Consider the following 22,424-nt stretch of genomic DNA (forward strand, 5'->3'; position numbering starts at 1 on the left):
GTCAATGTCATTGCCTCATTAATATGCAGAATAACTCATTAATATGCAAATGTATGCATGACGTCACAGGTCAATTAGGTTAATAAAGGGTCAACTGACCAAATGCAATCATGCAATTAATGACTTGACCATTCGTTAACCGTAGAACACGGGATAGTAATGAATGTTCCTATATGGACATGTTACTACGACCGGGGTTGGGTTAGGTCTTGACTCACGCGGAATGGAATGTCATTGTGAGACCATTTTGGCGAGAGAACATGTGGTGAACATTTGAACCTTTCGCATTGAAAACATTTCTCTGTGGGCATTCGGTGGCGGGCTATGTGCGGTAATATTTAAAAGCCCAGGAACAGGTTCATGTAGAAAGATCTCCCGATATTCAATTACATTAAGGGTCAACTGACCGTATGCAATCATGCAATTAATTACTTGACCATTCGTTAAACGTAGAACAACACGTGTCTAAAAAACAAGATGGCAGACGTTGCCATGAACGCTCACGGGTGTCACGTGTCCTCGGTTTGAATCTCGCGCCTGACCTACAAGTCAGTTCTATGAGGCCCCATTCCACATCTCAGGCTAAGTTGATCCATAAGTGCAATAACTCATTCATAGTCAAATATAATCATGACATCACAGGATAGAAAGGGTAATGAGAGGTCTGTTGTTCCAATGCAAGAAGGAAATGTGTTAATGAGTCCTTCATTAAGTGAGAAAAAAAGCATAGTAATGAATGTCCCTATATGGAAGTGGCTACTACGAGGTTCAAATGTGATTCACGGGGAAAGGAATGTCATTGTTAGACATATGCCATTGATGCATGGATTTCACGTAGTAATGACTGTCACATGTGGCAAAGAGGGGTGTGAGTTGAATTTCCATAGAAACCACATGTCCAGTTCTTAACTCTTCTAGTGCTACCTCTTATAAGTTCCTTTTAACATTTAGTTGCGCATGCCATGACAACTATATATAAAAATAAGGGTTAACAGTCTTGACTCCTAGCTAGAGGTCAGCTCGGAGAAATATAGAGTCGGTATCGCAAAACCCGTGTGTTGAAGACTGTAATGTATGCCAGTCTGGTATATGACGTTTTAATACTGTAAAATTCTATTCTTTTTTCTAAAAGATGTTTGAGTTCAAAATGTCGATTCAGTTTCCTATTTCAATGGAAAAAATACTCGTTTAACCCTTACCATATCATGAATCATTTTTCATGAAAAAAAAATTAGAGTGAAATAACGTAGTTTCAAGAAATTGTATACGATATCCTGTCACTTGTCAACATTTTTCAATGAAAAAAAATATCATGTCTCACGTTTATTTCATCGAAAAAAAAATACAAGCGTGTTTCAGTTTTAATGCATAAAACTCTTGTTCTTAAACAATCTGGTGAATAGAAACAGCTGTGGCAACAGGGGCCTGTTAGGAATATTGGGTTGTAGCAGACATGCCTGTTGACTGAGTAAACAACTGTGTTGAACGAAAACAGCTGTGTCAACAAGGGCGTGTTAAGAATATTGGGTTGTAGCGGACACGCCTGTTTACTTAGCAAACAACTGTGTTGAATGGAAACAGCTGTGTCAACAGAGGCGTGTTAGCGAAATTGGGTTGTAACGGACACGTCTGTTGACTGAGCAAACAACTGTGTTGAATGGAAACAGCTGTGTCAACAGGGGCGTGTTAGCGAAATTGGGTTGTAACGGACACGTCTGTTGACTGAGCAAACAACTGTGTTGAACGGAAACAGCTGTGTCAACAGGGGGCGTGTTAGGAATATTGGGTTGCAGTGGCAACGCCTGTTGACTGAACAAACAGGTCTCACGAATGAAAACACTTGCGTCAACACAACAGGAGGTGTTGAATATGTGTCAATTTTACCCTATAAATAGCAGAGTTGTCATCTAAACCTCTCATTCCGTCTCTCTTGGTTCATAAATGAACATTGTGCCTATCTGTGCCATTTATTTTTCTCCCTACCAAAAGGTGACTCAGGAGTTTGTTTTTCAAATTGGATAGATTTTTTCTTCGTACAAAAGGTAAGAGTTTTATGTTTTACATTTCATAAACAATTATATTAAAAAGATCTTCTAATTATAATTATAATTATAATTTCAGTATATCACAAGTATTACATCCTTGCATCCATTTTAAAACAGTGTAAATTTTGTCCCAAGATCTATCATAGTTGTGATTATGAAGAACACTTCAAACTCCTTTAAATTGTCATGTTGACTTTAATAGTCTGAAAGACAAACTATTCTATTTATTATATATTTATTTATTTCAGAAAATAGAAGTGTTCCAAGCACAATGTTTGCTAGACTTTATGAAAACAAATTAAAAAATTAAAAAAATGTCTACCCCATTTACAACACCTGTGTTTACATGTGAGTTTTGTCAAAAATCCTACAGTAACAAACAGAACATTGTTAGACATCAGAGAAATTGTGGCCCAGCTTCAAAACATTTTGATTGTCAAATATGTTCCAAATCATTCAACCGTAGTGATAGCTTACAAAGACACATAAAAAGTCAACACAACGATCCACAACCATCTACTTCTACCTTTACTTTTACTTGTCATACATGTTCGACCACTTTCCCATCAGTGAAAGATCTCACTAAACACAGGAGACAAACCCATTCAAATCAACAAAGTGGTGGCGGGGCTGCAGCTAAACGTAGGAAAACTAATGTAGATAATCAACAGTCATGTTCCAGACAAGCAATAAATGGAAATGTCAGGGAATTTGACTTTATTCCTCAGGGCCAAGAGGGAAATGATCCCTACTATTATTTTGTGAAAATTCAACCTGACATGATTCATCACTTGAAAACAGAAATTGAAACAAAACATAGTATCAAGTGGGGACTTTGTACTCAATTTAGATTTAGCAAAACCAACTCGGACGGTCTGAATTCATTTACTGAACCTTTCTTTCGAACCAAAATGTCTCCAGCCACCCAAGCCGATGATTTGGATGCGTTGTACACCGAAGCCACAAACACAATCATGAAACTGATGGACAATTACGAAGGAGATAGCTCAAACTTAAACTTTGAAACTGTGTTGAGCGTGAAATTATCCGTGGTTAAATATCAACCCTTTCGCGGAAGCTCACATCTCCCCCTCCCTCCTTCACTGGAGAACAAGCGCTGTCTGTTAAACATTAAAAACGTGGACGATGACCTCTGTTTTGCCTATTGCGTTTTGGCGCATCTGTTCCCCGTTCAGTCTCAACTGGTCGGAGAACAAGTGAATCACTACAAGGACAAACTACACGAGTTAGACTTGAATGGATGTGAATTTCCCATGCCTCTGAAACATATTTCAAAATTTGAAAAAGCAAACGATCTCAGCATCAATGTGTATGGTATTGATGGAGATGAGGATCAACACCATGTTGTCTTTCCTTTAAGAGTTAGTTCCGATATGACCCACTTGCCCAAAGAACGGCATATCGATCTCCTTCTGTTAACGTCAGAAGTAGACGAGGAAGAGTCAGACGAACCTCCCATTTCTCATTATGTTTTGATCACTAGTTTGGCAGCCTTGACCAGAAAAGCTGGAGATTGTAACAGAAAATTCATTTGCCGAAAATGTTTGTGGACGTTTACAACTGATGATAGATTACAAAAGCACACCCCTTACTGTTATCACAAAGCTCAACGAATTAAAATGCCTGAACCAAACAAAGCCTTTAGAAGGTTTGGATTGGGTCACTATGTCAAAACAGTCAAAGTCCCCTTTGTGATCTACTGCGATTTTGAATCTGTGTTGTCACCTTTAGAACATAATGAGACATCGGAGAGGAAAAGTCACCACGTCCATGAGCACATTCCATGTGGTTACAGTTATCAAATTGTATGTCGGGAACCCGACATGTACACATTTCCATTGAGAACCTATAGCGGGGAACGAGCCTCAGAGCATTTCATGACGCATCTTTTGGAGGATTACGATCAAATCATGGACATCTTAAATCATCCCGTGCCCATGACATTAACAGATGAGGAAAAGTTAGCTTCAGTTTTGGAAACCCATTGCTATCTTTGCGGGGAGAAAGTACAGCAGAATGAGCGACACATCGATCACGATCATTTGATGGGTCGAGTCAGGGGTCTGTGTCACAATTACTGCAACGTCAACTACAACGAAGCCAAATTTGTCAATGTCATTTGTCACAATGCTTCGAGGTATGACAATCATTTGATTCTTCAAGCAGCAGAACTGTTTGCCGATCGAAAGTTGACGTGCATAGGTCAAAATTCGGAACACTTCATCATGTTTCAAATAGATCAACTTCGTTTCTTGGACAGTTTCAAATTTTTAAACACCAGCTTACAAAATTTGGCCAACAATTTGAGAAGCAAAGGCGAAGAAGAATTTGTCTATTTGGCAAAGAACTTTCCCGAACATGTGGATTTGCTGACTCGAAAGTTACCCTACTTTTATGAGTATGTGGACACTTTTGAAAAATTAGATCGAACAGAATTTCCGAGTCGTGACGACTTTTACTCTTCCTTAACGGAAGAAACCATTTCTGAACAAGACTATGCCTTCGCCCGTCACATTTGGGAGACTTTTAAAATTAGATCGGTGAGACAGTTCATGGAATTGTACGTTGCCGTAGACACTTTGATTTTGACCGATGTGTTCGAAGCATTCCGTGACATGTGTCTGAGCTACTACAGATTGGACCCGTGTCAGTACTTTACTCTCCCGGGGATGGCCATGGATGCTTGTCTTTTGATGACGGGTGTGAGCTTAGATCTTATGACCGATCCCGATATGTACAACTTTGTCTCAAACGCAGTGAGAGGAGGCGTGGCGAGTATCAATCATCGCCACGCTCAAGCCAATCACAAACACATGTCCGATTTCGACCCGTCCAAACCTGAATCTCACCTGATGTACTTTGACATTAACAATTTGTATGGTGCAGCCATGAGTTGTCCTTTACCTCAAGGTCATTTTGACTGGGTAGACGAAACAGAAGTAGAGTCTATTGATTGGTTGCAACTAGACCCCGAAGGTAGCGTGGGTTACATTGTAGAGTGTGATTTGGAATATCAACGTCACCTTCATTCTGTCCATCAGTCGCTGCCCCTCGCTCCCACCAAAGAAAGCATTCCCTTTGAAGATATGTCCCCCTATCATAGACAATTGCTCGCAGAGCTTGGTATCAAAGGGGTGAAAGCCACGGGAACCAAACTTTTTGGCACATTGAAAGACAAAGAAAATTATATCATTTACTTGGCTACTTTGCAGCAATATTTACAATTGGGTTTGAAACTGAAAAAAGTACACAAAGTTTTGAAATTTACTCAGACCAAATGGATGAAGCCCTACATTGACTTTAACACGCAGAAACGAAAAGAAGCCACGGATGACTTTTCGAAAGACTTGTTTAAACTGCTCTTAAATGCCGTGTATGGGAAACAGTTGCAAAATGTAAGAAATTACAAACAAATTGAATTAATTGCGACCGAGGAAAGACTGCGAAGGTTTTCATCAAAACCCAATTTCAAAAGTGTCAACATCTTTTCGGAAAATTTGGTCGTGGTGAGCATGGAAAAGGTGTCTGTGACTTTGAACCAACCCGTCGCCGTGGGCTTCACCATTTTGGAACACGCAAAAAGACTTCTTTATGACTTTCACTACAATGTCATGTTGAAGGAATACGATAGTGACAATGTCAGGGTCCTCATGACAGACACGGATAGCTTGTTTTATCAAATCTGGTCCCCTGTGGGTACTCCTGTCCGCGATCCTCAAAACTTTATGTTAGCTAACACCCACCTCTTTGACACCTCAAACTATCCCGTAGACCACCCACTTCATTCCATGGAAAGACACAAGGCCATCGGTTTGATGAAAGATGAAGTGGGTGGCAAAACCATCAGAGAGTTTGTTGGACTTCGTCCCAAAAACTATAGTTTTATTTTTGACAAAACTCCTGGTGAAAGGGTTGAGAAACGCACTGCTAAAGGTGTGCAGAAAGCTTTTGTCAAAAAACATCTCCGTCACCAGATGTTTAAAGATTGTCTTTTTAAACACCAACAAAACATATCAACATTTCATCAAATTCGATCCATACACAACACCCTCTACACAGACAAAGTGACCAAACTGGCTTTAACTCCTCAAGATGATAAGCGATACCTGTTGGCAGTTGGCATCGAATCTCGACCCTATGGATTTAATCCTATTTAGAACCTTTTGTAACCTGTTCATTTCAAGAAAAATTCTAAACAATTCCCTCTCATTAGTACAATAAGTGTCTAGCAAACATGGATGATATAGCATATGGAAACTTCGTCCCTGTGTTCCTGATATGTGAAAAGGTATTTCTTATGCAAAATGTTTTTCACAAATGATGTAAAAAGAAACTTTAATTCACTTATCTTATCAAAGATAAATAACCTTTTATTGCTGGTAAACTTCTGTATGAAAAAACAAACTTGTCAGAAACTAAAACTTATATGACAGAAACTAAAAACTTGTATGTTAGAAACTAAATGTATATGTCAGAAAACAAAAACTTGTATAACATAATCTAAAATTTGCATGATGGGGAAAAATATATATTAATAATTAACACACTTTTTTTTTTTTTTGCTCTTACAGGATGATTGGAAATCTCACGAGGTATCGATTCAGGGTGACTGGAAGCCAAGGAGAAGTGCTGAAGGAAGGAAGAATTCTCCAAAGAAGTCACCTTGCGGCTTGTCTTACCGGTTCTCGATGTCTCGAGAGAATGCTGAGACATCAGGTGAATGGAGCAGCAGAGACTATGCTTCACCGGGGACCCTTCTCTGTGACCAGCCAAGAAGTTGTTATTTCAAAACGGTGGCGTCACAAAAGAAACCATAACCTGAAGAAACACATTCGTTCAGTGTTTGAATCTGTGATGACATCTGTTTATGTGGATGAACTTCAGAGCAAAGTTAATGAATTGTGCAATAAAGACTGTTACGGATGTGAAGTCGATCATCCATCTCAAGTCCATCATCCGTGTTTGATGATGGGTGCTGAAGAGAGGGTTGATATTTATTTTGATGATGCACTGTCAACAATGTCTCACAGGCTTATCCTCGAAAAGACAAGAGAGCAAATGGCATCATCATCCAGACTTTTATTTTCACTCCTAAACACCAAATGCTATGAAAACGAACACTACTTGAACACTTATTTCTTTACTTCGAGTAGAAAAGAACAATTAGAACAGAAGCTGAGAGAGAAAATGAGAGACTTTTAGAATGTGACAATGATTTTATCACATTTACCTCATACTAGTGTTTCTGCATCAAGAGACATGATTCTGATTAGCTCATGAGGAAGGGGCATAACTCTGATTGCTTTAATCCTGTCGGAGAAGACAGTGATGTCACACTAAAAAAACACCAATTTTTTATTATCTATTGTAATCCAAGACACAAGTGTCACTAATGTTTATAGTTCAAATTCTCATGGTAATAATCAAAGAAATTGATTCATGATATAATTTTAAAATAAAATCCATTTGTGTTTTCATTCGTGTATGTCTTTTCTTTGTTGATGTTATCATGAAAGAAGAAAACAGAATGTTTTTATATTCATCATGAGAGAGTTTGAATGGAATTTAACCAAATTACACTTACACACATACACTTAGTCATCAACCAATGAGATTCTTTGAATTTAAATATTTACATAACCACATCCAATCATCATAGGTGGGTTGTTATTTTCTTAACACGTGATAAACATAAAATCCTATCAACCAGTGAATTTCAAATACTAAAATAGTGACATGTACAAAATCACGCCTATATCACTCATTTCATCGTCTACCCTCAGAGACAGAAGTTGTGTTCGTAAAAAACAGTGTACCATGTCGGCAAGGTTTGTGCAATTTTTCTTAGTTCACTCAATTAATTTTTATTTAGTAATCGCTACAATAGGTATAGCTTTATGATAAGTACTCTTGAGAAGCTGATGCATGCAAGACAATCAGCGAACCAAGAATATCTTAATGCTGCTGCTGCTCAGCTATAACATGATATTGTCAATTTCTGAACCTCTTCATACTATCTTTTTAACAGAGTGGGAAGAAAAGACAAATCTACATTCTATTCCTGGAAGCAGGTCATGAAAATGCCGCACACCCTAAACGAGGCAGTCATTCACCAATCTCACGAATGGTTTCCAAATCGTGACGAATGCGTGAAAAACGCCAAGCGCAAGTTTCGAGACGATTTCAACGTCACTAAGCGAGTGATTATAAAAAAATCTTGCTGGGCACTCTCCGCGGACGAGGTCGCCGTGGCGGAGAAGATGAAACTCGTTGAAAACTTGTTGACTTTATGCTACTGTCTTCAACTCACCAAGATGATCAAACGACTGTCTCGTGAATTGTGTTTCGGGTGCATGTTCGATGCAGAAGGTGAATGGGGCCACACCTGCGATATGTCTGAACAACAACTGGTGGAGAAATACTTTAACACGGCATTATCCGACGTAGACGATGGAGAGGTGCACGAGAGCTGGATAAAACTGCTGCTAGAAGACCCAAGTTTTCGATATGTGAGGGACTTTAACTTGGTCCCGTATCGATGCAAGGACTATCGTGACTCTCAATTTAAAACGTCTCAATGGAAGGAGGGATTGAAAGAACGCGTCGAGAAAATGTTAAAGTTAGACAAAAGAATGTGAAATGTTTTTTCTTGGGACTAATTGAATGAATGTTTTGTTTGTTTATTTTAATTATGATATTGATAATAAAAATCAATGTTGAAAATTTGTATTTTGTTTGTATTTTATCTTCAGTCACACATAATGAGCGAGTGAGTGAGTGAGTTAGGGTTTAATGCCGTTTTCAACAATTGTTTTCCGTTACACCATGGCGGCAGGGTTTATAGCTGCAGGAGGAAAAGCCTGCATCACCAATGTGGTTATGTGATGCAGTGACACCTGCGAGCTTCGGCCTGGTACCTGCGAACAGACACACACAGACGCACAACAACAATGATATAAAACGAAACATCATCCATTATAGTCTATCATTACACGATGAGCTCTCGAGAGATAACTTCTGACAAAGTACTGGAAGATTATTATTTCACTCCCAGAAATCCGGGCGCGTTTTTGGGTCCGAGTAAACTCAAAAAGGTGTTAAAAGGTCAATTGGAAGTTCCAGCGAGCAGTGTCAGACGGTTTGTCAACAATCAAGATGCTTACAGTTTACACAAACCCGTCAGATACCGTTTCAAACGAATGAAAGTCAGAGTGAATTCTATCGACGAAATGTTCGACGTGGATTTGGCCGACCTGTCTAGGTTTACGAAGTGGAACGATGGTGTGAGATACTTGCTGGTGGCCATCGACATATTGAGCCGCTTTGCATTCGCCCTTCCGTTAGACAATAAGAAACCCGAAACCGTCTTGAAAGCTTTCAAACACATCCTCGAACAGCGACGTCCCGGGAAGGTGAGAGTAGATGGCGGAAGCGAATTTAAGGGGGCGTTCAAGACGTTTTTAGAAAAACAAAAGATAAAACTCACCATAGCTCGCAACAAAAACATCAAAAGTAATTACGTTGAACGTTTTAACAGAACACTGAAATCACTGATCACCAGATACATGACCCACAATAACACCAAACGTTATCTGGACGTTCTGGCGGATTTAGTATCCAATTATAATCACACCCTTCATTCGTCTCTGCCTCATCTCTCTCCTGCAGATGTCGATAAAACCAACGAAGTGAAAGTGTGGGATCCCCTCTATCTGGAACCTCTGAGAAAAGTCAAACCCAACATCAAGAAATACTTATTTAAAGTGGGCGACCTGGTTCGCATCTCATACCTCAGGAAACCTTTCACCAAGGAACTCGATCTCAAGTGGACGGAAGAACTGTTTAAAGTGGCTCGACGTTACAAGAAGCAAACGTTCCCTCAGTACAAGCTGAAAGATTTCCACGACGAACCCTTGATAGGTAGCTTTTACGCGAACGAACTACAGAAGGTCGAGAAAGGGGGTGATGTGCTGTGGCAAGTCGACAAAATTCTGAAAAGAAAAAAGGTGAAAGGCAAGACCCATGTTCTAGTGCGTTGGCTAGGGTGGCCCAGTTCCTTTGATTCCTACGTAGAAGAGAGCGAACTGAAAGACCTCTGATGATGGAAAAGTACGTTTTTCTCAAAAGCTCAGACTCCAAAACAACCTCCTTTCCTGAGAATTCACCCTATCATTTTCGAGTCAAATTAAATCAAAGGTTAGTCTTTGACAGATTCTGGGTGGTGTCTTTAGTCGAGCTCAATTTTGGAAAGCTGAATCCGAAAAAAATCCCCAGTGGTGACCCCTACGTGGACGTGTTATGTAACTTATGTGACAGCTCGTTGGTAGGGGAAACTCAACTGGCCTTATTGAGACGCATCGATCTGAGACAGGGGCCTACCTATACGTTTGGTAGTGAATTTACCATTCGTGTCCAATTAAAAGAAACCGACAATATTGAGCTGTATTTAAAGTCGGGGAGTACCTCTACACCGTCATTCTTAACGGAAGAGACCTACGCCACACTTCACTTAAGACGTTATCCTTTTGTGGAGTAAACATGGATGCTTCGCGCCCATTGTATTTCCCCGACTACGCCAAGTTTAAACATTACTTTGACAAACACGCGACAAGGTCATCCTCCAGACTGGTTAATGGGAAGATGCAAAGGATGGTGATTCCAGTTCATCGACAGGCAACACAACAACAAAAGGCAGATCCTCCAACTAAGGTCACTCTCCAAATGACATCCGAATCCCAAAGCGAAGTAGAGAGAGCAGAATCACACGGCAAAAGAGAAAAGGCTTTAAAACGCAAGGCGGGGGCTAAGTGCGTCACAACCAAGAAGATACGTCGAACTGACAACATCAACGCACCTTCCAAGACGGCTAAAGTGCTCAAGTGTACCCCAGTGAAAGAAAACGACATCTTTAGTTAAATCATGGCCCTGTTGAACGACAAAGAATTCGAGGAACTGGTTCCCGAATCGTTAAATCTCTTCACTCTGCCTCCCTATCAAACCAGCGTTCAGAAACATTACTTCGTCAACGTGCGTCCTCTGAGCCAAATCAACGATTCCACACCTTTGGAATTTCACGTGTCCAATTCCGGAGGCGACTACGTCGATCTGAAGCGCACCCGTCTGCACCTCAATGTCAAAGTCACTCAAACGGACGGTACACCATTAGCAGAAGATGAAAACGTGGCCCCCGTGAACCTGTTTTTGCAGTCGCTCTTTTCTCAAGTCACGGTCTACCTGCAGAATCAGCTCGTGTCTTCCACCAACAACCATTACGCTTACAAAAGTATGATGAAGACCCTGTTGGAGTACGGAGCTGAGGCAAAGACCACTCAGTTGACAGCTCAGCTGTTCTACAAGGACGTAGCCGAACAAAACTCCGACCTGGAGAGCAGCGACGTCACTGGATCTATCAACGGCGGAATGTCATCGAGAGCCTCCTACATAGCGGACAGCAAAGTACTGACCATGTCGGGACCCATCTACGAAGATATCTTCGACATGAACCGGTACCTGCTGAACGAGGTGGACCTGACATTGAAGATGTACAGATCGAATCCTGAATTCTGCTTGATGAGCAGCGTGACCGAGCACGAATTCAAAGTTCAGATCTTGGATGCCTACCTGCAGGTGTGCAAAGTCAAAGTCAACCCCGCCCTGATCTTGGCTCACAACACGCTGTTCGAAAAGACGAACGCTCTCTACCCGTATACAAAAAATGAGGTCAAGGTCACCAGCATCCCCACCACGCAGCAGACTCACTGCATAGACAACGTCTCTAACCCCGTGGCCAACAGATACGTCGTCGGATTGGTGGACAGTTCGAGTCTAAATGGCAGCTATACAGGCAACCCGTTTAATTTTAAGTCGTCCATGCTTAAAAAGATGACGTTGTACATCGATGGGGTCAGTGTTCCGGGTCAACCCACCGAAGCAGATGATGTCACCTGTTACGTTAACATGCTAGACGGCATGGGTCTGTGGAAGGAAAACAAGGGAAACGCTATCACCAGAAGTGAATTTCTCTTGGGGAATGCCTTGTTCGTCTTCGACATTGATAAAATGTGTGCAGATTCGGAGTACCTGAACCTGGTGAAATCTGGAAGTGTGAGGCTCGAACTTGAATTCAAATGGCCACTCACCACGACGCTGAGTTGCGTCGTCTTGACTCAGAGGAATTCCATCATCGAAATCGACCAGGCTCGCAACGTGTTTGTCAAGTAACTTTCAATTCATCCAAAAGAAAAAAGCAGAGACAATATGAAAGCCTCTCAGCTTTGGTGCGCCATACAGTGTGACCCGAGTTTACAATCTCATGTCATAGGTGTTTTTGCCAAAGATACTTTGCCCACTCTGACACCTGGCCAGCGTGCCAAAGGTGTGGGACTCATTGTCAACACAGAGACTAGCAGACGAGAAGGTCGTCACTGGATCGCCATGTATTTCAAAGGGAATAAAGCAGAAATGTTCGATTCTTTATCAGAACGACCCGTGGATAAAGTATTCGATCACTATTTGAAGTCTGAGAATAGCTCCTCTTACACTCGCAATAGAAAGCAATTACAATCTTCAAACTCTGATACATGCGGATTTTTTACATTGTATTATCTGTTATGTAAATTCAAATCCAATTTACGCATGGATGATATTGTACAGCAGTTCGATACAAATGATCATTTAATCAACGATGAATACGTTTCCGCATTTGTTTGTCGCTATTTTAGATATTGTACAGATTCGTGTTCACGCCATATTCATGAGTCATGTACGAGATAATCATATGACATGGGAATGTAGTTTGTCAAATGCTTTGTTTCATGTCTATATGCTGTGGTAGAAGTCAATAAAACATCAGTTTTAGTCCTCATTGTGTCATGTTGTGTATAAATACCTATGTGAGTAGTCTATCAAAAACAGTTCTATGGTAAAGAGTGACCAAGACACATCATCACCATGGAAGAAGAATTGAAATGTCTGTTGCCTTTTCAAACCCCTACTACCATATCAGTGGTGGGCGGGTCATCGAGCGGTAAAACATTTTGGGTTGCACAACTGCTAAAAGAAGTCAATACCATGTTCGACCCAGCACCAAACCTCATTATTTACTGTTACGCTGTTTGGCAAGATGTGTACACTGACATTGAGAGATCTGTCAACAACAACATTCGATTTCGGGATTCTCTACCAACAGAAGATGAACTAAAATCGTATTCTTTGGAGACTGACAAGAACTGTTTGCTGGTCGTCGATGATTATATGGAGCAAGTGTGTAAAAATCAGTTATTCTTACGTCTCTACAGTACTTTATCCCACCACCTCGGGATTTCCGTCATAAACATACAGCAATCGGCCTATCCCAAAGGAGAGTGTAACAGAACCATGTCTTTAAACACTCATTACTTCGTGCTGTTGTCCAACCCACGATCGGCACACGAATACAAAATTTTAGCATCACAAATATTTCCGGGTCAAGCAAAATATTTTTCGGATTCCTTCCAGGATGCTGTGAGTAGGAAAAAATACGGGTATCTCGTTATGGATGTGTCGCCCTATGCAGAAGAGGAATACGGACGTTTGCGTACGGGGATATTTCCAGGTGACGTGTGCACGGTGTACTTACCACAGTAAGGAAAAAACAACAACAACAGAAAACAAACCATTGCGCATGACATTGTTGATGTGTGACTAAGAAGTACAGATGTGCTATACCCTTTTGGTTCATTTCGCTTTCACCTCACAAACAGAACAGAACATAGGCTCAAAACACGATGGAAGTATGTGGGAGGTTTGATGTCGATTCAGTTACAGACTGCGCAGAAATAATAGAGCGCAGTACAGATGTGTACGGAGAAAAGTTTAGCGACAGACTGAAATCCTTCGCTATCTGGCCTCTTCAGATGAAGCAGTCTCCAAAATCCATGGCAGAGGCTGGATTTATATACACAGGACAAAACGACAGAGTCTACTGTTTCAAATGCAAAATTCGCGTACACCGATGGATACCAGAAGATGACCCGATGATGGAACACTTCAGACTGTCCCCTCGCTGTACCTATATCCACATGGTGTGCGAAGAACCCAAGGTCAACAAGGAAGGGTAGAAAAAAGAAATCTCTGTTGGTTTTTTGGGGGGAGGGAGGATGCAATAAAACACTATTGGCAAGCATACACCTGTTCATTTGAGAGCGAGACAATCAAACAGTAAACACCATTATGAGTGAACTACTGGAGAAACATTTAACTTTTCTACTGATGCTGGAACAAGCTAACACCAAGCAAAGAAAAGCTTTGCTGACGCATGCATCGCGTGAACAGTTTATGGGTGTTATCACTCTGTTATTCAACATTTTAAGAGGGAATATACACTTATCGGATGAGGATAAAATTCGACTGTCGCGTCACAAGAAGTGCATTCGATCCTTGGCCAGCAAGACAGTAAGTCGACGTGAAAAACGTGAGCTGATACTCGCACATCATTCTGTTCTCCCGGTTTGCATCAGAGCCTATCGAGCATACCTCTCGTCGTCAGCACAGTCGGGAGATAACGTTCATCATGAGCAAACCTTTGGTTCTTCTGACGAGGGAGACGTATCAAAGATTGATGACCAACCGAGAAGAACAGAATCCACAGACGACAGTGAATCAGACAGCGGAGGATCCTCAGACAGCGATTTCTAATAGACTTGACAATGATACATCACTGCCTGTTACAGAGGGACAAACTGAAAGAAAGCTCATGCTTCAAGTTCCTGACCAGTTAATCAGAGACATTTCCTCTACGAAGACAATAGGGAGGTTAATGGCTTTGTGGTTGTTCGTCAAAGAAAACATTCTGAGTGGGCAATTGAGTTTGAATAAACATTTACAAGTTGTGATGAGCAATGGAGATGTATTGCATAATTCAAACATTGTGGACTTGATTCGCTATGTCATCACGTCACCCTGTGTTCAAAGCAGACGGCATCCGGAGGGTTACCAGGAATTTCGTAAACTTTTAAGACAATTAAACGTTCCAAAGCATTTCGTGAAAAGCAGACAAAAGGAAGACAAAAAAGAAAAGCGTGTAAAAGCCTTAGTTATCAAGCGTAAAGCAGTTGATGGTGTGCCCGGGAACGCTAAATCGAGAAAGTTAGAAGCTTTTTAATGCACATGAACATGTATATCCATATAGATGATGTACAAGTTGTCGATACAAATTATGCATAACATGAAATACATTGTTTGTAATAGTTTATTACAAACTAATGTTTACTTTTGATGAACATTGTTAACCTCTTGATGCTTTTCGTCAATTTTGTTTCTCAATGTATAATTTCATTGTGTTAAATAAAATGTAGATCTCATTATTTTTTTCCGGTGTTGTTTTTAAAAATCCCCTTTCCTCGAGAACACTCCGTTACACAATGGTTGCAGTCTATTTCCAAATACGGGGACTGAAACAGGAGAAGAAATCTACATTTGCTTCCACATGACTTAATTGCAGTTGCAAACTTCAATCCCAAGGTCTTTTAGTTCTACAGTAAAACTCAAATCCCAAGGCATGTTTGTTCTGCAGTAAAACAATGCAGTAAACATCCCATCACTTTGTATCAATGATATGTTACTGAGGGGTTAGATGCTTTACCATCATACTACATTGTCTTTGATTAAGATGGTTCCCGATGTCAATTTGCGTGTTAAATGTATGCAGTCTTCTATTTTCCAAGGATGGACAGTGATATACAAGGAGAAGTTTAAGTCTACACTGTTTATTCACTGATGACGTCGCAAGATGCGGTAAAGTAACTTTAGAAAGAAAAGAAATATGGACTCTTTGTAGAAAATGTTCAGTGATATAAAATCATTGTTTACCATCCGTGTTGAATAAGCTGTACTTGATGAAAGTTATTTTATTAAACCTACATTCATACATATGGACATTTAGCCGTAGGCATCACGCCCCGGAGTCTGGATCCCGTCTTGTATTAACAGCAGCAGGTGTTGTGGCTATGCCCCCACGAATGTCAACAGCAGGGTTGCATACCTATTATGCTTAAACCACATCCAAACAACCACATCGTGCTTGCCCCTCCACCAAAAAAAACCCCAACAAAACAAAAACGTGTCTGACAGGTTCCCATGTGTCACATTTTTTTCACACAACACTTTCATAAATATGAACTCAGCACTCCCTCAGCAATACAGAATAGGAACTGTGGGCAAATTAAAGAATCCATTTTGTTTATCTGGTTGACTTAAAAACATCATTAGCCATGCGATCTTGGTGTTGACATATGAACGTACAAATTCTCGATATCATGTGAAAGTCCGCAGTACTTGTTGATATAAGGATGTAAAATTTCACAAAAAAATAGACATCAAATAATTCTTATTAAGTTCATATTGTGCTGTTCTGTTTACATACACAAAATGAGGGCGATGATATGTCACTTATTGCTGTCAGATCTCTTCACATCGACTCAGGATGTCATTAAGCCAGCAGTCAAAATAATGTATGGCATTGTTCTCTTGGGGAAATGCGTATGTGAGCAGAATAGTTCCTCCAATAAATGTCGGTAAGTTAAACACAAGATGTAAGCATTCATCATTGTTTAAGCGCTCTTCTCTGGGACAACCCATATCATACGACCCATATCATAAGTTATGATTTAAACATATTTTATTCAGTAAATATTTAGTTAAGTCGCAAGTCTGACAGTCTGATTTTACGACCGGTCAGTTAAATTAAACTGTCAACAACTCGATTGCCAAGCAATATATTTACTTATCAAACATAGTCATACACGAACATGCTCTCAATCAATCTCCAATAATTATCAAATTGACTCTCAAGTTATCAGGCAACGACCATTCCGTTAGCTAGCTATCGCGGTATTATAATATGTATCTAGCAAACAATGGTTACATGTTCAGTTTAAAATTAAAACTGTCATGAAATATTACACAATGATTTTGCAAATTCGTACTTTGCAGAGTTAAAGATTATGGTTGTAAATTTCACACAGGCGAATTGGTGTTTTTCATATAATTAGTATTGTTCCTTTACAAAATTAGATCCTGATATTCTTAGTATTCAACATGCCTTTATTGAAAAGTATATGATAAAATTACACCAGTTTCTTATGTGAAAAATCTAAGAATGAACACACCCCACGTAGCGTGTTTAGTTTAGAACCGTATGACTAGACAAATTATTCGTTTAAAATATTTGCGTTATTCAATGTCAGTCAGACAGTTGGGTGAGGGCATCTAACAGTGTCGGGACAGTCATCTAGGCCCGCAGTTTGGGTTTTCATTGTCAAAAAACGGGAGGGGTGTTTCAGTTGTATTGGAATCACCGACCATTATTTATTGGATAAAATTCAATACGCGGTACGTGAATTCTGTCTCTCCATTCACGTGTATCACATGACATGTGTATAGTAACTCATACCATATGTGAACTTTCTACAACGGAGTGGAGCAGTGGTTAACCATTCATAAGCAGGCTCACGATAAATGGCATGTTGTGACCTCAATTTCAGGAGGCTCTCTGGACGTTAGTATTTCACAAAACAGCGACACTGACAAAACAAGGTGTTATGTGTATCACATATACCAACTCATTCGGACTGTTGTAAAATAAACCTCACTTGTTACCATATAAGCAATATGATCTACTGTTAGATGCGTCGACAACTGTGTACATAGTACACTAACTAAATATGGAAATATTACTATGCCCATTGAGCGTTGTAAAGAAGGTGATCACGTGACTCCCCAGCGAATATGTACTTGGTGAAGCTTGCGTTGAATTGATCATCGGGTTATCTTCCTGACCACTGGCAGAGGACACAATACACCAAACGATTAATCTTAAGGTTTTAAAAAGCTAATCATGCTAAATTCAGAATATTCTAACTTTATCTTGAGTCATAGAAATTTATCATGACAAGGGTTAACTAACACGATGCTTAGATCACCTTTTAAAAACCTTAAGATTAATCGTAACTGTTTTGTAAAAAGAGATAAAAAAAGACAATATAAGAATACATCGATCGATGTCTGACTTTATTAAACAGCACATAGGTAAAGGTAACTACATCACGATGTCTCTTCATTACGATGGTTCTTCAATGGGACGCCATTTGTGGTGCACACATCCTGGAACAAAGGGAACATTGAATTTGTACATGTACAATGAGAATTCGTTGGACTCATGATAAGATAATAAACTCAATCAAGTTTTTTTTCTCATACAAATGCATACATCATGCAGAAAGAGACTATAACATCTACAGCCAGGAATCGCAATGCTATGGCATGTACCCAAAAGTTGTGCGCCGCTCGCAAAATAAAGTATAGGCCGTATCAGACATCACTTTGTTACATTTCATACAAAGTTAATTTTCATGACATCACTTCGAGTATTCTATTTCTTGCGTTGTAAAATGTTTAACGAGTGATGTTTTATCAACAACAACAACAACAAAAAGAAGAAGGATTATATCTGATTTCTGTTGGGTATTAAACTCTACAAATGAATTAGTAAAAAGGAATCTGTTTTAAGTTTAACTGTTAAATAATATGAATCATTAAGTCAAAAGCATGATGTACAAATGCATACGTAACATTACAAAAATGCTTTACACAAATATGCATTAGAGGTGGACAGATGAGAAAGAAAGAAAAAAGATTTCAATATAACTAATTACTTATCAGTAAATAATTTGTAAAAATATTTAGATTAAAATTATTACTCACCTAAGACTGACTCTGACACAGCAGCACGTCATCTCCATTCTCCTCATTCATTCCGTCTTCAGTACACTTGAAGAATTTTATTCGGTTGAACATTCGATTGGATTTAAACCGATCTTGTCCCTCGAAGATCAAATGAGTTGAATTTTCGAGGGCTTCCGAGTACTGCATATTCAGAAGGACGTCAAAGTCCATGCTTCCTACTTTCTTCACTGCAGGAGACAGTAGAACTTTCCACAGGTCTTCGTCCTTGACACAGATGGATTCGTGAGAGATGATCTCGAGCAAAAGATTCTTTGGTAAATCACTCACTTTACATCTTGTGGAATTTTCGTGTAGGATTCCGTCTGCATTCACCTTTTTCATCAGTTCATGTCGGGAAACGATGGTCACTTTGGGTTTGAACATTTTATTCCCCTCCATGTTATCAGCTACTTCTGATGACAAACGCTTAAGAGACTTGGCCATTTTTGGGGAGGTATGCTGTTACCGACTTTGAGAAAAAGCTCTCTGTGATGATACCAATGGTGGATTGGAGACCAACTGTATCGCAAAAAGATTTGGGCTTTCTTTTTTATATGATTTTGCATGGCTATCGCGAGAAGCAGTACATGCCCCTGTTGACACAGGTGTTGGTCAACTGGTTCACAATAGCCATGCAAACCGTTGTTTTTGACACAAGTCCACCCAAGAGGGAAAACCGTCCCTCCTGTTGACACAGCTGTTTCCATTCAACAGAGCTGTTTGGTAAGTAAACAGGCGTGTCCGCTACAACCCAATATTCCTAACACGCCTCTGTTGACACAGCTGTTTCCGTTCAACACAGTTGTTTGCTCAGTCAACAGGCCTGTCCGTTACAACCCAATATTCCTAACACGCCCCTGTTGACACATCTGTTTCCGTTCAACACAGTTGTTTGCTCAGTCAACAGACGTGTCCACTACAATCGAATATTCCTAACACGCCCCTGTTGACACAGCTGTTTTCGTTCAACACAGTTGTTTGCTCAGTCAACAGACGTGTCCGTTACAACCCAATTTCGCTAACACGCCTCTGTTGACACAGCTGTTTCCATTCAACACAGTTGTTTGCTAAGTAAACAGGCGTGTCCGCTACAACCCAATATTCTTAACACGCCCTTGTTGACACAGCTGTTTTCGTTCAACACAGTTGTTTACTCAGTCAACAGGCATGTCTGCTACAACCCAATATTCCTAACACGCCCCTGTTGCCACAGCTGTTTCTATTCACCAGATTGTTTAAGAACAAGAGTTTTATGCATTAAAACTGAAACACGCTTGTATTTTTTTTTTTTCGATGAAATAAACGTGAGACATGATATTTTTTTCATTGAAAAATGTTGACAAGTGACAGGATATCGTATACAATTTCTTGAAACTACGTTATTTCACTCTAATTTTTTTTTTCATGAAAAATGATTCATGGTAAGGGTTAAACGAGTATTTTTTCCATTGAAATAGGAAACTGAATCGACATTTTGAACTCAAACATCTTTTAGAAAAAAGAATAGAATTTTACAGTATTAAAACGTCATATACCAGACTGGCATACATTACAGTCTTCAACACACGGGTTTTGCGATACCGACTCTATATTTCTCCGAGCTGACCTCTAGCTAGGAGTCAAGACTGTTAACCCTTATTTTTATATATAGTTGTCATGGCAACTAAATGTTAAAAGGAACTTATAAGAGGTAGCACTAGAAGAGTTAAGAACTGGACATGTGGTTTCTATGGAAATTCAACTCACACCCCTCTTTGCCACATGTGACAGTCATTACTACGTGAAATCCATGCATCAATGGCATATGTCTAACAATGACATTCCTTTCCCCGTGAATCACATTTGAACCTCGTAGTAGCCACTTCCATATAGGGACATTCATTACTATGCTTTTTTTCTCACTTAATGAAGGACTCATTAACACATTTCCTTCTTGCATTGGAACAACAGACCTCTCATTACCCTTTCTATCCTGTGATGTCATGATTATATTTGACTATGAATGAGTTATTGCACTTATGGATCAACTTAGCCTGAGATGTGGAATGGGGCCTCATAGAACTGACTTGTAGGTCAGGCGCGAGATTCAAACCGAGGACACGTGACACCCGTGAGCGTTCATGGCAACGTCTGCCATCTTGTTTTTTAGACACGTGTTGTTCTACGTTTAACGAATGGTCAAGTAATTAATTGCATGATTGCATACGGTCAGTTGAACCTTAATGTAATTGAATATCGGGAGATCTTTCTACATGAACCTGTTCCTGGGCTTTTAAATATTACCGCACATAGCCCGCCACCGAATGCCCACAGAGAAATGTCTTCAATGCGAAAGGTTCAAATGTTCACCACATGTTCTCTCGCCAAAATGGTCTCACAATGACATTCCATTCCGCGTGAGTCAAGACCTAACCCAACCCCGGTCGTAGTAACATGTCCATATAGGAACATTCATTACTATCCCGTGTTCTACGGTTAACGAATGGTCAAGTCATTAATTGCATGATTGCATTTGGTCAGTTGACCCTTTATTAACCTTATTGACCTGTGACGTCATGCATACATTTGCATATTAATGAGTTATTCTGCATATTAATGAGGCAATGACATTGACAACACCCCACCCCCACCCCCCACCCCCAAGGTCAAGGTTATGTGACGTCATCAGTCACGTGAGGTTACAAGGTGCACTTGTGACGTCATCAAATGTGGATTTGTGGATGGGTAGTTATTAAATGTTATCTACTTATATTAACCAGCTGTGAAGAGAGATACATGTATCAGATTTTTATAAGCAGTCAAATAAGGATAATAAAGGACCCCTCACTGATTAGGTTCTTGTTTACTTAAGAGCACAATTGGCCATGTTAGATTATATAACCAAAATCCAGGAGCTCGGCGGGGGACAAACTGGTCTTGTTATTGTGTGGTATGAGCTGTGACGGAGACCCAAGAGAATAAAGTAAAAAGGAGACCAACACAAGTCTACAATGATTGGGAAAGTCTGGATTTACACAGCTCTTGCCTGAAATTAAGATTTGCTCTGTGCTCCTTTTTATTTTTTATTCTTTTTGATTTTCTAGACATGGACAGACCAACCAGGAAGGAAATTGAAGGAATATAAATATCACATTTTACCACTGATCCAGTTAAATTCATCACACAATAAAATATTTGTATTTGATATTACGAAGTGCATGATCATGTACATGTTTACTGTATCAATGTACATACTAGTCAACTTGATAATAATTTTTAGTATAGTGTAGCACGGCATCAACGATTACTATATGATATCCTCACTTGTCATCGATGTATTAACATCGAACAATGGACGACATTTCCACATTCTTACAGTACCGGTGTCAGTACAATTTTCATAGTAAAAATTATGTGTCTACAAAATATAATGTAAGGGAGTCCAGAACAATGCTTACTTTCAGGGATAGTGAAACCTAAACTTGCCAAATCGTTCTAGACTTGAGCTGGATTCCTTTTAAATTTATTCTCTGTGGTCTGGGAGACATACCAGGGCGTTAGTATCGCATGGAGAACTGACGAGTTTCGGGTTTGAGCTGTTTGCTGAATAGAATAAGG

General features: G+C 39.8%; 2 protein-coding genes across 2 annotated transcripts; both read left to right on the forward strand.

Annotated features, from left to right (window-relative positions):
• The first annotated feature begins 5,608 nt into the window (after nt 1-5,608).
• On the forward strand, nt 5,609-7,452 carry LOC139450523 (uncharacterized). Its single transcript, XM_071232255.1, has 2 exons — nt 5,609-6,174; nt 6,638-7,452. The coding sequence occupies exons 1-2, from the start codon at nt 5,678-5,680 to the stop codon at nt 7,266-7,268; spliced, it is 1,128 nt and encodes a 375-aa protein (XP_071088356.1). The 5' UTR covers nt 5,609-5,677; the 3' UTR covers nt 7,269-7,452.
• A 3,533-nt stretch (nt 7,453-10,985) lies between these two features.
• On the forward strand, nt 10,986-12,287 carry LOC139450257 (uncharacterized protein F54H12.2-like). Its single transcript, XM_071231935.1, has one exon. The coding sequence runs from the start codon at nt 10,986-10,988 to the stop codon at nt 12,285-12,287; it is 1,302 nt and encodes a 433-aa protein (XP_071088036.1).
• The last annotated feature ends 10,137 nt before the right edge of the window (nt 12,288-22,424 follow it).

The sequence above is a fragment of the Haliotis cracherodii genome, unplaced genomic scaffold (genome assembly GCF_022045235.1).
Source record: "Haliotis cracherodii isolate W230 unplaced genomic scaffold, xgHalCrac1.p SCAF_8, whole genome shotgun sequence".
Taxonomy (NCBI): domain Eukaryota; kingdom Metazoa; phylum Mollusca; class Gastropoda; order Lepetellida; family Haliotidae; genus Haliotis; species Haliotis cracherodii.